The sequence below is a fragment of the Pogoniulus pusillus genome, chromosome 18, assembly GCF_015220805.1.
Source record: "Pogoniulus pusillus isolate bPogPus1 chromosome 18, bPogPus1.pri, whole genome shotgun sequence".
In the NCBI taxonomy this organism is placed as follows: Eukaryota; Metazoa; Chordata; class Aves; order Piciformes; family Lybiidae; genus Pogoniulus; species Pogoniulus pusillus.
Window position 1 is genome coordinate 22,272,015 of NC_087281.1, and position 11,736 is coordinate 22,283,750.

At 44.9% G+C, this 11,736-nt stretch overlaps 1 protein-coding gene across 2 annotated transcripts in view; it reads right to left on the reverse strand.

Annotated features, from left to right (window-relative positions):
* HEATR5B (HEAT repeat containing 5B) overlaps positions 1-11,632 on the reverse strand; it is a 60,011-nt gene extending 48,379 nt beyond the window's left edge. Inside the window, exons 1-9 of one of the 2 annotated variants that reach the window (XM_064158719.1) lie at positions 11,372-11,632; positions 7,497-7,666; positions 6,739-6,950; positions 4,879-4,987; positions 3,807-3,956; positions 2,814-2,985; positions 2,280-2,437; positions 1,031-1,280; positions 46-201 (exon numbers count right to left, since the gene is read on the reverse strand). In XM_064158719.1, the coding sequence (XP_064014789.1) occupies positions 46-201; positions 1,031-1,280; positions 2,280-2,437; positions 2,814-2,985; positions 3,807-3,956; positions 4,879-4,987; positions 6,739-6,950; positions 7,497-7,622 (1,333 nt within the window). In that variant the 5' untranslated portion in view covers positions 7,623-7,666; positions 11,372-11,632. Of the gene's footprint in view, positions 1-45; positions 202-1,030; positions 1,281-2,279; positions 2,438-2,813; positions 2,986-3,806; positions 3,957-4,878; positions 4,988-6,738; positions 6,951-7,496; positions 7,667-11,199; positions 11,218-11,371 lie in introns of those variants that run through there. The other variant, XM_064158721.1, reaches the window with a different exon arrangement.
* Between the last annotated feature and the right edge of the window lie 104 nt (positions 11,633-11,736).

An 11,736-nucleotide genomic window follows, 5' to 3' on the forward strand; every position in this document is an offset into this window, starting at 1 on the left:
TAATAACATTACATATTCATTGCTCAAATGTGTTTATTTCCATACCAATAGAGGGCTCTTGAATAAGAGGAGATGCAGTGGCATTCAGACTCTGAACCAGACTACCCAGTTCCTGGAGGGCACACACCATTACATGCTGGCTTGCAGCTACGTCAGCAGCTCCAGATTTATTTTCACTGTTAGCATCATTCACCACTGCTTCTGCAGGTAAGAAAACAAAAGTATCTTGCTTAACCACCATGTCAATTACACCTGAACAGGATAGAAAGGTACACTTCAGTTTTGACATCAACTCTGCACTAAAACCCACAACTTTGATCGTAACACGAACTTGCAAAACAAGCACTTTGAGGATAAACAGTTCCACAGTTCTATGCCAAACACAATCATCCAAAGCCCATAAAAAACTGGTGCTCATCAAGTACTATAGCCAGCAATGCACTAAGAGGTAGGATTAATAGTGTAACACAGCAAATGCAAGTATACACATACACAGCTCTGTGTACTGTACCTACACACAGCAGCTGAAAACAGAACCTTGATATATCTATGTTCTGCATACAAATATTTGTAACAGTGCTACATTTATCTTGTGTAATTCCAGTCTTCAGATTACATCTGTATCTGTCACCTTTGAAATTCAGTTAACAGTATGGCTATCAGTAGAGGATCCACAAGGACCTACAAGAACCTGACCCACAGGATCTTCAAGACTGGTAGTAAGAACTCTGCACAGCTTTTGATACAACTGTCCCAAGATAGACTGCAAATGCACACCTTTTTCTCCACTTCCATTCTAAGCGAATGTAGTGCCAAAAGCCTCCACAGGAGAACAAGCCGGTGCCACAGAATCCCTCAGCAAGTGGAACTCAGGTTTTGGACATCACAGTTCAAACAGAAAGCAACTCAACTATCTTTTAGCATAACAACAAAATTGCACCCTACAGTAAAAGCAAGCTGAAGAATGACTGATCCAGTGTATTGACAGCAACTTTCAACTGGTCTCAAATAGAAGAAAAATGGTTCTCACCCACGGCCTTCATTTGTTTACCAATAGCTTGACAAATATCTTTTGCAGCTGCAATCTGTGCTTTCTCCCCAAGTAAGCTGCCCACAGTTGCTCTCAAAATAAAGGACACGCATCTTCGAGAGTAAACTGCCTCCACGTGGGTCTGAGTTGCACGAGGATGGGAGACCAGATCAAGCACGTGTGACAAAAATGTGGCAAAGTTGCGCTCTAACCATTGACCTCCCAGGGTTGTAACGAAGACAACGTAGGCCTGCAAATGCAGCAGTTACAGAACAGATCAAATTAAAAGAGAAACATGAGACTACATTCCACAGAATAAAAAAATACAGTTACGCATAATGCACTACAGTAGCAGTACCAGTTAGTAATAAGCAATCCTAATGAAGTTAAGCAGGATAAATCAATTCATTAGTCCGTTTTTTGTTGTTGGAGCTAAACTGTTTCCAGTGCCACAAATAGCATCCAAAATACAGTTGAGATGGCAGCAAGAAAACCCAGTCCACTGCTATCAACATGTCTCTTTTTTTAGACTTTATGTCACTAAGCAGCAGCAATATGAAGGTGGTGTAACTCACAACGAAGACAGGACATTTTCACCAAGAACACTTTAAAAACATTGAGAAAAATAAGAGGGTTTCATAAAATACTCTACAATCAGAAAATACAGATTCAGCCAAGTTACTGCAGCATACTGAAATATATGCCAGAGTGAGAACTCCTGAATTGGAAGAAGTGCTGCTGCCACCTCTCTTTATCAGGCAAGTGAAACTTCCACACTGAGATTTCACCTACTCAATGCAGATGTGTGGAGAGAATAAACATAGTTTAACCAAATCAACATTGCACATATTACCTAGTAGCTAATATGAGAGCCAGCACACACTAAAGGACAATAGTGTATCCTCTCTGAAAAGCAACAAAGTTTAAACATGGAGCTAAAGTCTTCAACATGCAAAGTGTTCAAATACTTCTACAAGTTAATCCCAGCATGTGTGATCCTACACATGGATCAAAAAAAGTTTTCCTTAGCACACTAATCAATCGTTACTGATATTAGTAATAAAAGAAAGTAACTTAGGTGAATGACATTGCACAAACTCCTTGCAAAATAGGTAATGTCAAACTAGACTTCAAAGTTGACTTATAAGCAAGCAAACAATAGAAGTGTGAACCTCTCCTACTAAAAGGGTTACCATTATGTATTAATGTTAATTCATTTTGCAAAACACGTTACAGCTCCATGACAAACCTGGGTAACACCAACTCGCACTTCCCTATTGACAGATCCTCCTACTTTCAGCATCTCTCCACCACTCTTGAGGAAACCAGATCCCCCTCGCAGAAATCCTGTGGCCATGAGCTCCAAGACCTCCTCAAGTGTGGCTCTCTTCACATTCTGTCTCATTACTTTCACAAAGATAAAAGCAATCATTTAACCCAAAAGTTACAACCGATACAAGCAATGATCTTGAAAACAGACTTAGCAATTCAAAATTACCTTGTGAATGTGAATCTAGGCAATAATTCAGGTAACGGTGCATTTTCATACTTAAAAAATAAGCTACTCTTCCCATGTGATTTTTGGTAATTTGTTCTCACTTTCCATCCCCATAGCAGAGATTTTACTTTCTTTCCTCTTTTTAGCTTAGACTTTAGAAAACCAAACCATCCACCCACAAGCTTCTATCTACCAGGAAAACAGTGAATCTATACAATGCTGTCATATAAGTGTACTGAAGGGATAGTTTGTGCTCTTGGAAACAGAATACAGAAGGACTTGTACCTGTTGCTTGCTTTGGTATCAGTGCTGTTGCCATGACAGTCCCCAAAAGCTTTGATACTGCAACTCGCACACCATAGTTTGAGTTTTCGAGAGCTTTAAAGCACAGTGTTGCAACATTCTCTAGTTCAGCTGTCCACATAAACACTGCTTCATTCTGTAATTCCAGCAGACACTGTAGAAAAAAAGACCTGGTGAGCACCATTCTTACCTTTTATCTAACTACCAGGATAACTGTCAGGTTTATTCAGCAAGTATTTCAAGTTAAAGATTTGAAGAGTTAATTTACACACATACTGTTCCTTTTACCCAGTAACTCAGAAAAGTAAACTACCCGAAGTTTCATGAAATTAGTTAATGCATAAATAAAAACTAAGAGGAAAGCACCACAAAAGAACTGTTGGCAAATATCTTTATTGTATTTTATCTCCTATTTGTTTATGAAGTGAGGGTTGTTTAGCCTGAAGAGGAGGCTCAGGGCAGACCTCATTGCTGTCTACAACTACCTCAAGGGAGGTTGTAGCCAGGTGAGGGTTGGTCTCTTCTCCCAGGCAACCAGCAAAAGAAGAAGGGGACACAGTCTCAAGTTGTGCCGGGGGAAGTCTAGGCTGGATGTTAGGAGGAAGTTCTTGCCAGAGAGAGTGATTGGCATTGGAATGGGCTGCCCAGGGAGGTGGTGGAGGCACCATCCCTGGAGGTGTTGAAGCAAAGCCTGGATGAGGCACTTAGTGCCATAGTCTGGTTGAGTGGCTAGGGCTGGGTACTAGGTTGGCCTGGATGATCTTGGAGGTCTCTTCCAACCTGGTTGATTTGTTGATTCTATAATGGTATTACAGTACTACCATTTACATTAAAAAAGTCAAATGCCTGAGACTATTATAAGGGCTTACCTTGCCCAAGTCATCATCAAATTTCCTATGATAAAAAACAGGTCACAGCTCACAGTACTTCGCAGTCACAACAGGAGAATCTGTAGGACTGGTGCAAAACACCCACCTTAGCCACCGCGCATCGTACAGCCATAGATCTGTCTGTCAGCAGAGATCGAGCGTTCTTATAAATGTCACGGTGACAAGAAGCTGCTGCTCCTCCAAGCCCACTCAGGACTTTCTGTAAACTCATCAGAATTTCACTGCGGCCCTGAGACTGCACACAAACACACAAAAAACCCCATGTTTACGTAAAAATGTGGATGCATTACTTATATCAAGAATCAGGTGCCTAATTCTGCATTTTCCTGCTTCCATGTGGAAGTATTTCTGGAAACACTGATAAAATAGCTCACTGAAGGCATATAACATCAATATCTATCCATCACTTTTACCAAAACTGCCTCAACTGTCACATAAATTTGCCCTAAACAAGATGCTTCTGTCCTTTATCTGCCATGGCCTCAAAAATGACATTTGATAGGACAGAACCGGAAGACCAAACAGTCAACAGCTTCCTACTATACCGGCACACAAGCAGGTACTTAAAACTGGAGGGCAGCCAATAAAATTCACACAGGTACAACACAAAGGCAGGACAAGACACAGACAATCAGTACTCCTTCCAACTTGTCATGAATCTCAAAAAAATAACAAAGAACACAACAAAGGAGCAAACAAAATCCCAACAGAGATAGGAGTGGCAGATTAGACCCACTAACAGTCCAGGACACCTTCTTTCAATACTATGACACACACTCTCAGGGCACAATGTGTCCTGCAGAGTAATGTCTCTGGTGCTGAACTTATTTATTGTTTAGTTTTAAAAACTGAAGGTTTATTCAAGATACAAGAGCAGAAACCTTAACAGAGCAGCTAGAAAAGTTACCTACGACCATTCTGCAATTCTGATTACTGATGCCACTGTGAAGCAATTGCTATAGAATTGATATGAAATAAGCCTAAACTCTGCAGTAAAACTACATCCACATGTTTCACTTCATACCATGGAAGTGATTTGCATTTTAATATGTAGAAGACCAAAGAATCCAGGCATTTCAGCAAACATCTTTGGAGGAAGGAGGTTTCATTTTAAATGGAATCAAGACAACATATATGCAAAACAATCTGAAACTTACCTCTGCGCTTTTTAGAGACTTTAAAAGATTATTCACTGTTTCTGGAAAAGAACTTCCCAGCATTCTGCCCATTTTTTCATAAAATGCTCCAACACATGCCACAGCAGCCCTATGGAAAAAGAAAAGCATCTACATAATCTAAAAAGCATCTATATCATCTAAATGAACCCTCTGAGGAGAGGCTCAGAGAGCTGGGGTTTTAGCCTGGAGAAGAGGAGGCTCAGGGGGGACCTCACTGCCGTCTACAACTACCTGAAGGGAGGTTGTAGCCAGGTGGGGTTGGTCTCTTCTCCCAGGCAACCAGCAACAGAACAAGGGGACACAGTCTCAAGTTGTGCTGGGGGAAGTCTAGGCTGGATGTCAGGAGGAAGTTGTTGGCAGAGAGAGTGATTGGCATTGGAATGGGCTGCCCAGGGAGGTGGTGGAGTCACCGTCCTTGGAGGTGCTGAAGAAAAGCCTGGATGAGGCACTTAGCCAGGGGAAGAATAACCTCCCTCGTCCTATTGGCCACACTGTTCCTGATACAGACCAGGATGCCATTGGCTCTCTTGGCTACCTGGGCTACCACTTGAGTGGCTGAAATAACTTTCAGGGCACGTTATAGGATGAAACCCTTCCCAAGTACACAATTTCCTCACAGAGTTCCAACAGCTTCAGACAAACCCTTCCCAAGTACACAATTTCCTCACAGAGTTCCAACAGCTTCAGCTTCAGTATCTCAACAAAAGGTGGCCATTTCAGATCACACTGTTAAAAACTATTTTTATGGTAATGTCTGAAGGCAAGGCCAAATTGGGATTCATTAGACATGGTAAACATATGAACTACACCTGAGAAAGTAGTAAAAACAGTTTCAATGGAAGCTGTTTGTGGTATTAACCAAATTCCTACCAGTGAGACTGCTCCCATAAGTAAAGATGATCTGGATCACACATACATGTGTGACTCTATTTAAAAAAGGTTTGTGTAGTTTATCACAGTAGAGGAATAGACAATAGGCAGAGATAATGCTCTTGTTTGAATCTGCAGGTTCCATCTTAAATAGGGTACTTGACTACAATCAGCAACAATCCCACTGGTGGAATTTCTTTAATCCATTACTTCATCAACTATTATCCTCTCCACAACATAAGCATGGGAGGAACCATAAGACAATCTAGAGGAAAGCATCTGACTTTCAGGTAGCCATCTATGTGCCACAGGATCACAGGATGTCAGGGGTTGGAAGGGACCTAAAGAGATCATCGAGTCCAACCCTCCTGCCAGAGCAGGACCATACAATCTAGCCCAGGTCATAGAGGAACGCATCCACATGGGCCTTGAAAGTCTCCAGAGAAGAAGACTCCACAACGTCTCTAGGGAGCCTGTTCCAGTGCTCTGTGACCCTTCCAGTAAAGAAGTTCCTCTTGTGTTGAGGTGGAACCTCCTGTGCTGCAGCTTACATGCATTGCTCTTTGTCCTATCCCAGGAAGTAAGTGAGCAGAGCCTGTTCCCTCCTGACACCCAGCCCTCAGATATTCATAAACATTTATTAAATCCTCTCTCAGTCTTCTCTTCTCCAGACTAACCCAGGTCCCTCAGCCTCTACTCATAAGGCATGTGTTCCCTAATCATCCTGGTAGCCCTCTGATGGACCTTCCCTGGCAGATCCCTGCCCCTCTTAAACTGGAGAGCCCAAAACCAAAAGCAGTCACCTGTGAGACCTGTCTTCCTCAGTCCCAATCCTGCTCTATTCTCTGCTCTATCAAGTATATGCGAACTCCAAATCAATATAAGCAAACGTAACATGCGCATATACAGGCAGACTCTCCTGAATTTGCCTAAAAAGCATACATCTTTCCCTAGCAATATTAAACATACAGTTTTGTGGGTAGGTAGGCTGCAGTATCATCCTTGCTCTTGATGATGTCATTACACTTGTCAAGTGTCTGAAAAACAGTAAATGTGTCTCCGATGCTGTAGAGAGCAGCAAGGTTTTTCGCTAGTAGTTTTCGTGTAGGTGGCCCAGGAGAACTGCTGATGAGTCCTGTTAGCTGTTCCACAAGCTTCTTCTGTTTCTCCTTGACATCTGTCTGTTAATGGACCAAAAATAAGTGACATTAGAAAAGCCTTTTAATTCTGGGTCTTGCCTCCAAAACCCAGAAAAAACTACAAGGGATAGAAGTAAGCCTTATTCCACTCCCACGTATAAGTAGTTCAGCAAATTGCTCATCTCAAGGACATTTAATATCCACTCAGTAACAGCAGAGACAGATGCTAAATGCTCAGAATTAGCTGTTAATCTTTACATTTTAATGCTTTTAAATCCTTCCTCAAAATACAGTAATATCTGCCTAAAACAAATTTTAATGTTCTTTACCATCAAGAATCCCTACTGTGGGAGGGAAAGGTTGCCTTCCAAATATTACAACAATGAAGAGCTCAAACCATGCTACGTGTTACATACAATACAACAGAGACACATGTTGACTACCTGCAATTCATTAAAAAGTACAAACTTATGAGTTTATTCAGTCCCAATCTAAAATCACACAGTTAGCATGTGGCCATTACTCATCTCTAAGATGAAATTCATACAAGTGTTTTAGAAAGTGGGGGAAGAGGGAATATTAAATTACCTTGTTAGCAGCTACCAGCACTTTATCCAAAAATCTTAACCACTCAAAGACAAAGACTGGTCTCTTCGCTTCTGTAATTTGAGCTAATGCTTCCTCATTCAGCAACAAACTATGAGCCAGCTCCATGATTGGTTAAACTCTTTGTCTTACTGTAGATTTGTGTAGCAACTCTAAAAAGAAAATGTAAATATTAGTATAAAGTGTAGTGCAATCGTGCAAAGCTTTGAAAATGAAAATATGAACATGGAATCTACAAATTACAGTATCATAATTCCAAACTACTTAAACTTGTCTTAGCTAAGAAGTCCCTGGTAAAATCTACGCATATTCACAGCTGAGTAAGTAGCATTTCAGGGAACAGAGTTGTTAACTGCAAAAAGAGCACCTACAGGCATCTTCAGGGTGCTAACTATTAGCAAAGAAACATATAATGAAATCCCTCTTTCAATTGTTTAAAAACACATAATGCACACACAAGTCATCTCACCGATTCCTCTTATATAAAACAGAACAAGGATTGTCCCTAACCGAGACTCCTGACCACACTGATGAAGTTTGGGCATGATCCTGGTCACCTTCCCAACAGCTTCAATAGACAAACCTACCACAAGTAGGAGCTTCTACCCATCACACGTTTGAGAGAGGCAAGAAACAGTGATGGCATTTAGCATCACTGACCCGAGACCTCCCAGATTCCACTACCCTTCCCCTATGTTCTGGGCAAACAAGCCCTCTGAAATCCAGCAAGACTTATGTATAACAGCCTGGAATACAAGCAGTAGCCAAATGACTGCAAGTCTATCTAACAAACAAGATACTACAGATGAAACACTTGAGACCCTGCTCAGTGAATGGGAAGGAGCAACAAAGCACACTGTCAACAGACAACTTAACCTTAGCAAATCACATTTATATTAAAATGTAGTTGTTTAACACAGGATAGAAAAAAAACATGATTTCAAAACACACAAAAATAAGTAAAGCATCTTCAGCAAAAAGAAAAAAAAAGAAAAAAGAAAGACAAACTAACTCAAAATCAAAAAAAAACCCACAACACCAACAACCAACCTCAAAACCAGAAATCAATAACACTGCACCAGGAACAGTGTGGCCAGTAGGACGAGGGAGGTTTTCTTCCCCTGTTCTCAGCACTGGTCAGGCCACACCTGGACTACTGTGTCCAGTTCTGGGCTCCTCAATTCAAGAGAGATGTTGAGGTGCTGGGAGGTGCTCAGAGAAGGGCAACAAGGCTGGTGAGGGGCCTAGAACACAAACCCTATGAGGAGAGGCTGAGGGAGCTGGGGGTGTTTAGCCTGCAGAGGAGGAGGCTCAGGGGGGACCTCATTGCTGTCTACAACTACCTGAAGGGACATTGTAGCCAGGTGGGGGTTGGTCTCTTCTGCCAGGCAACCAGCAACAGAACAAGGGGACACAGTCTCAAGTTGTGCTGGAGGAAGTCTAGGCTGGATGTTAGGAGGAAGATCTTCACAGAGAGAGTGATTGGCATTGGAATGGGCTGCCCAGGGAGGTGGTGGAGTCACCATCCCTGGAGGTGTTGAAGCAAAGCCTGGATGAGGCACTTAGTGCCATGGTCTGGTTGACTGGCTAGGGCTGGGTGCTAGGTTGGGCTGGCTGTTCTTGGAGGTCTCTTCCAACCTGGCTGAATCTTTGATTCTATGATACTAAGATCTTGGGCAAGAGAAGAAAAAGCAAAGCAACTAAGGAGTATTACACAAGGCATTATATTTTGACAGCTGCACCATTCCACCAGTGCTCTCCGATGCTCACAGCACCTTCTCCACTCACAGCTGCACTCAGCAGGTTCTTAAACAGAGTCATTTAAATTATGTGGTTTGAATTATTTTTTAAACAATTCCCAGATTAGATAAGAGGTGACAAAGCAAAGCCTGGATGAGGCACTCAGTGCCATGGTCTAGATGACTGGATAGGGCTGGGTGCTAGGTTGGACTGGATGATCTTGGAGGTCTCTTCCAAACTGCTTGACTCTATGATTCTAACACTACAACTCTATGATGATTCTAAATTCACCTTCACGACACACTGCTGATGAAACTAAAGCACCACAGTGTCTATAACATTAAGCTTATTTTGTGCTCTTTGCTATCTTGCTTTATAACACTTTTCACTGCATCTCCAGAGATAGATCAGCAGAAGTAGAAAAGCCAAATACAGAAGCACACACATTCCTCTCACAATACCTCCAAAGATAGCTTCTTTTTTTTTTTTTCCTGAAGCCAGAAGGAGCTGAGGAGGTACTGCCTGTCAGTAAGGCAAAGACTTCTTGCCTCAAAACACCTTTACGTGTGAGTAGAGAGAAACGCAATGAAGTGATGGCACTACGATTCTTTGGGTGTCATCCGATACCTACGCTGCTCGGCACACCCACACGGCACAGCACTGTGTGACAGCACATTAGTCCTTTTTCTCCCCAGGTAAAACCTTTCATTTCCCCTGGCCATTAGAGCCATCACTCTCTCATGCACCTCCTACACACACCCCCTTGGCTCTTCATGTAAATTCAGGAAAAGCAAGCTCTGAACAACCAAATCTGCACACAGAATCATAGAATCAGCCAGGTTGGAAGAGACCTCCAAGATCATCCAGCCCAACCTAGCACCCAGCCCTAGCCAATCAACCAGACCATGGCACTAAGTGCCTCAGCCAGGCTTTGCTTGAACACCACCAGGGATGGTGACTCCACCACCTCCCTGGGCAGCCCATTCCAATGCCAATCACTCTCTCTGCCAACAACTTCCTCCTAACATCCAGCCTAGACTTCCCCCAGCACAACTTGAGACTGTGTCCCCTTGTTCTGTTGCTGGTTGCCTGGGAGAAGAGACCAACCCCACCTGGCTACAGCCTCCCTGCAGGTAGCTGCAGACAGCAATGAGGTCCCCCCTGAGCCTCCTCTTCTGCAGGCTGCACACCCCCAGCTCCCTCAGCCTCTCCTCAGAGGGTTTGTGCTCCAGGCCTCTCAGCAGCTTTGTCGCCCTTCTCTGGATGCACTCAACAGGCCCCACTGAAGCACAATGGATCAAATTCAAGAGCTACAGATACACTCAGCTCTCGAAGACTCAAACATACAGCTGTGTAGGCAGGCATCCCAAAGCTCACCCAACACTGGCGTAGGTTTTACTCCAAAATTCATCGAGAAAGGCCTACTAAAAGCTCTACTGATTCTGGCGAGGGCTGGGTCTCCCTGGGTGCAAGTAATAAATGCACTCCCATCTTTTAGAGGATGCAGAGCAAAAGCATCCGGTAAGTCGTGTTGAAGCATTATACAGCGATTATAAACCGTTCAGAGTGGTAGAGTTCCAGCTGTTTTTCCTGTAGCTTAAACCAGCTAACACAGACCATCACCACGCACGCACTTGAGCAGAGTAACTCAGAGGACTGAAACGCGGCGAAGTTCCGCAGAGGCAGCCTCCTGAAGAACTCCATCAGCTGGAAAGGCTTTTGTGCCTGGGTCCTTCCAGCTGTGTCCGTTACCTCAGTGAGCTGTAGCACCTCTGCCAGCGCATCCTGCCTGCTTCAAAACCCCTCAAGCAGGGACGCCTCAGCACCGCTTTACCGCGCCAACTACACAGCAGTCTCTCGGTGTACGGAATGTTAAACAACAGCCAGAAGCGCGCTGCCTTCCACACGCAGCCCCCCGCCCCGCCATTCGCGCCCACCTGCGCACCTGCGCCACACAGGCACACCACCGCTGCCGCCTCTCCTCCCGCGGCAGCCGGAGCAGGCTCACCGCCCCGCTCCGCCGCAGCCCCCCGCGCCGCGCCGGGCCGGGCCGACACCGCCCGCCGGCCCCCGCCTCTTCGCTCACGACACCCGCGACATGCGCGTCACGCTCCTACCGGGCGGCGGCGACCTGCCGGCTCCCGGCTGCGCGACAACGAGGCCGCGGACCCTGGCGGGCAGGACACGCTTATGGACACGCGTGGGGCCAGGCGCACCCCTTCTCTCCCCACAGGGACGGAGCCATTTCCAGTGGGATAGGCTGCTTCAGCCCCACCGAGCCCCGGTCCGGCTGGCAGGGAAAGAACCGGCGGGGCGGGTAACACACTGGAATACGACTTCGCCCCAACCCCAACGCAACTCAGCGGCGCGGGGGCAGCGCGGCCGCGCAGCAGGAAGCGGAAGGTGCGCAGGCGCCGGCGGCCAGGGCGGCCGTGCGCAGGCGCGCGGGGTTCTTCCGCTGCCGCCTGGGCCCCGCTGCGGC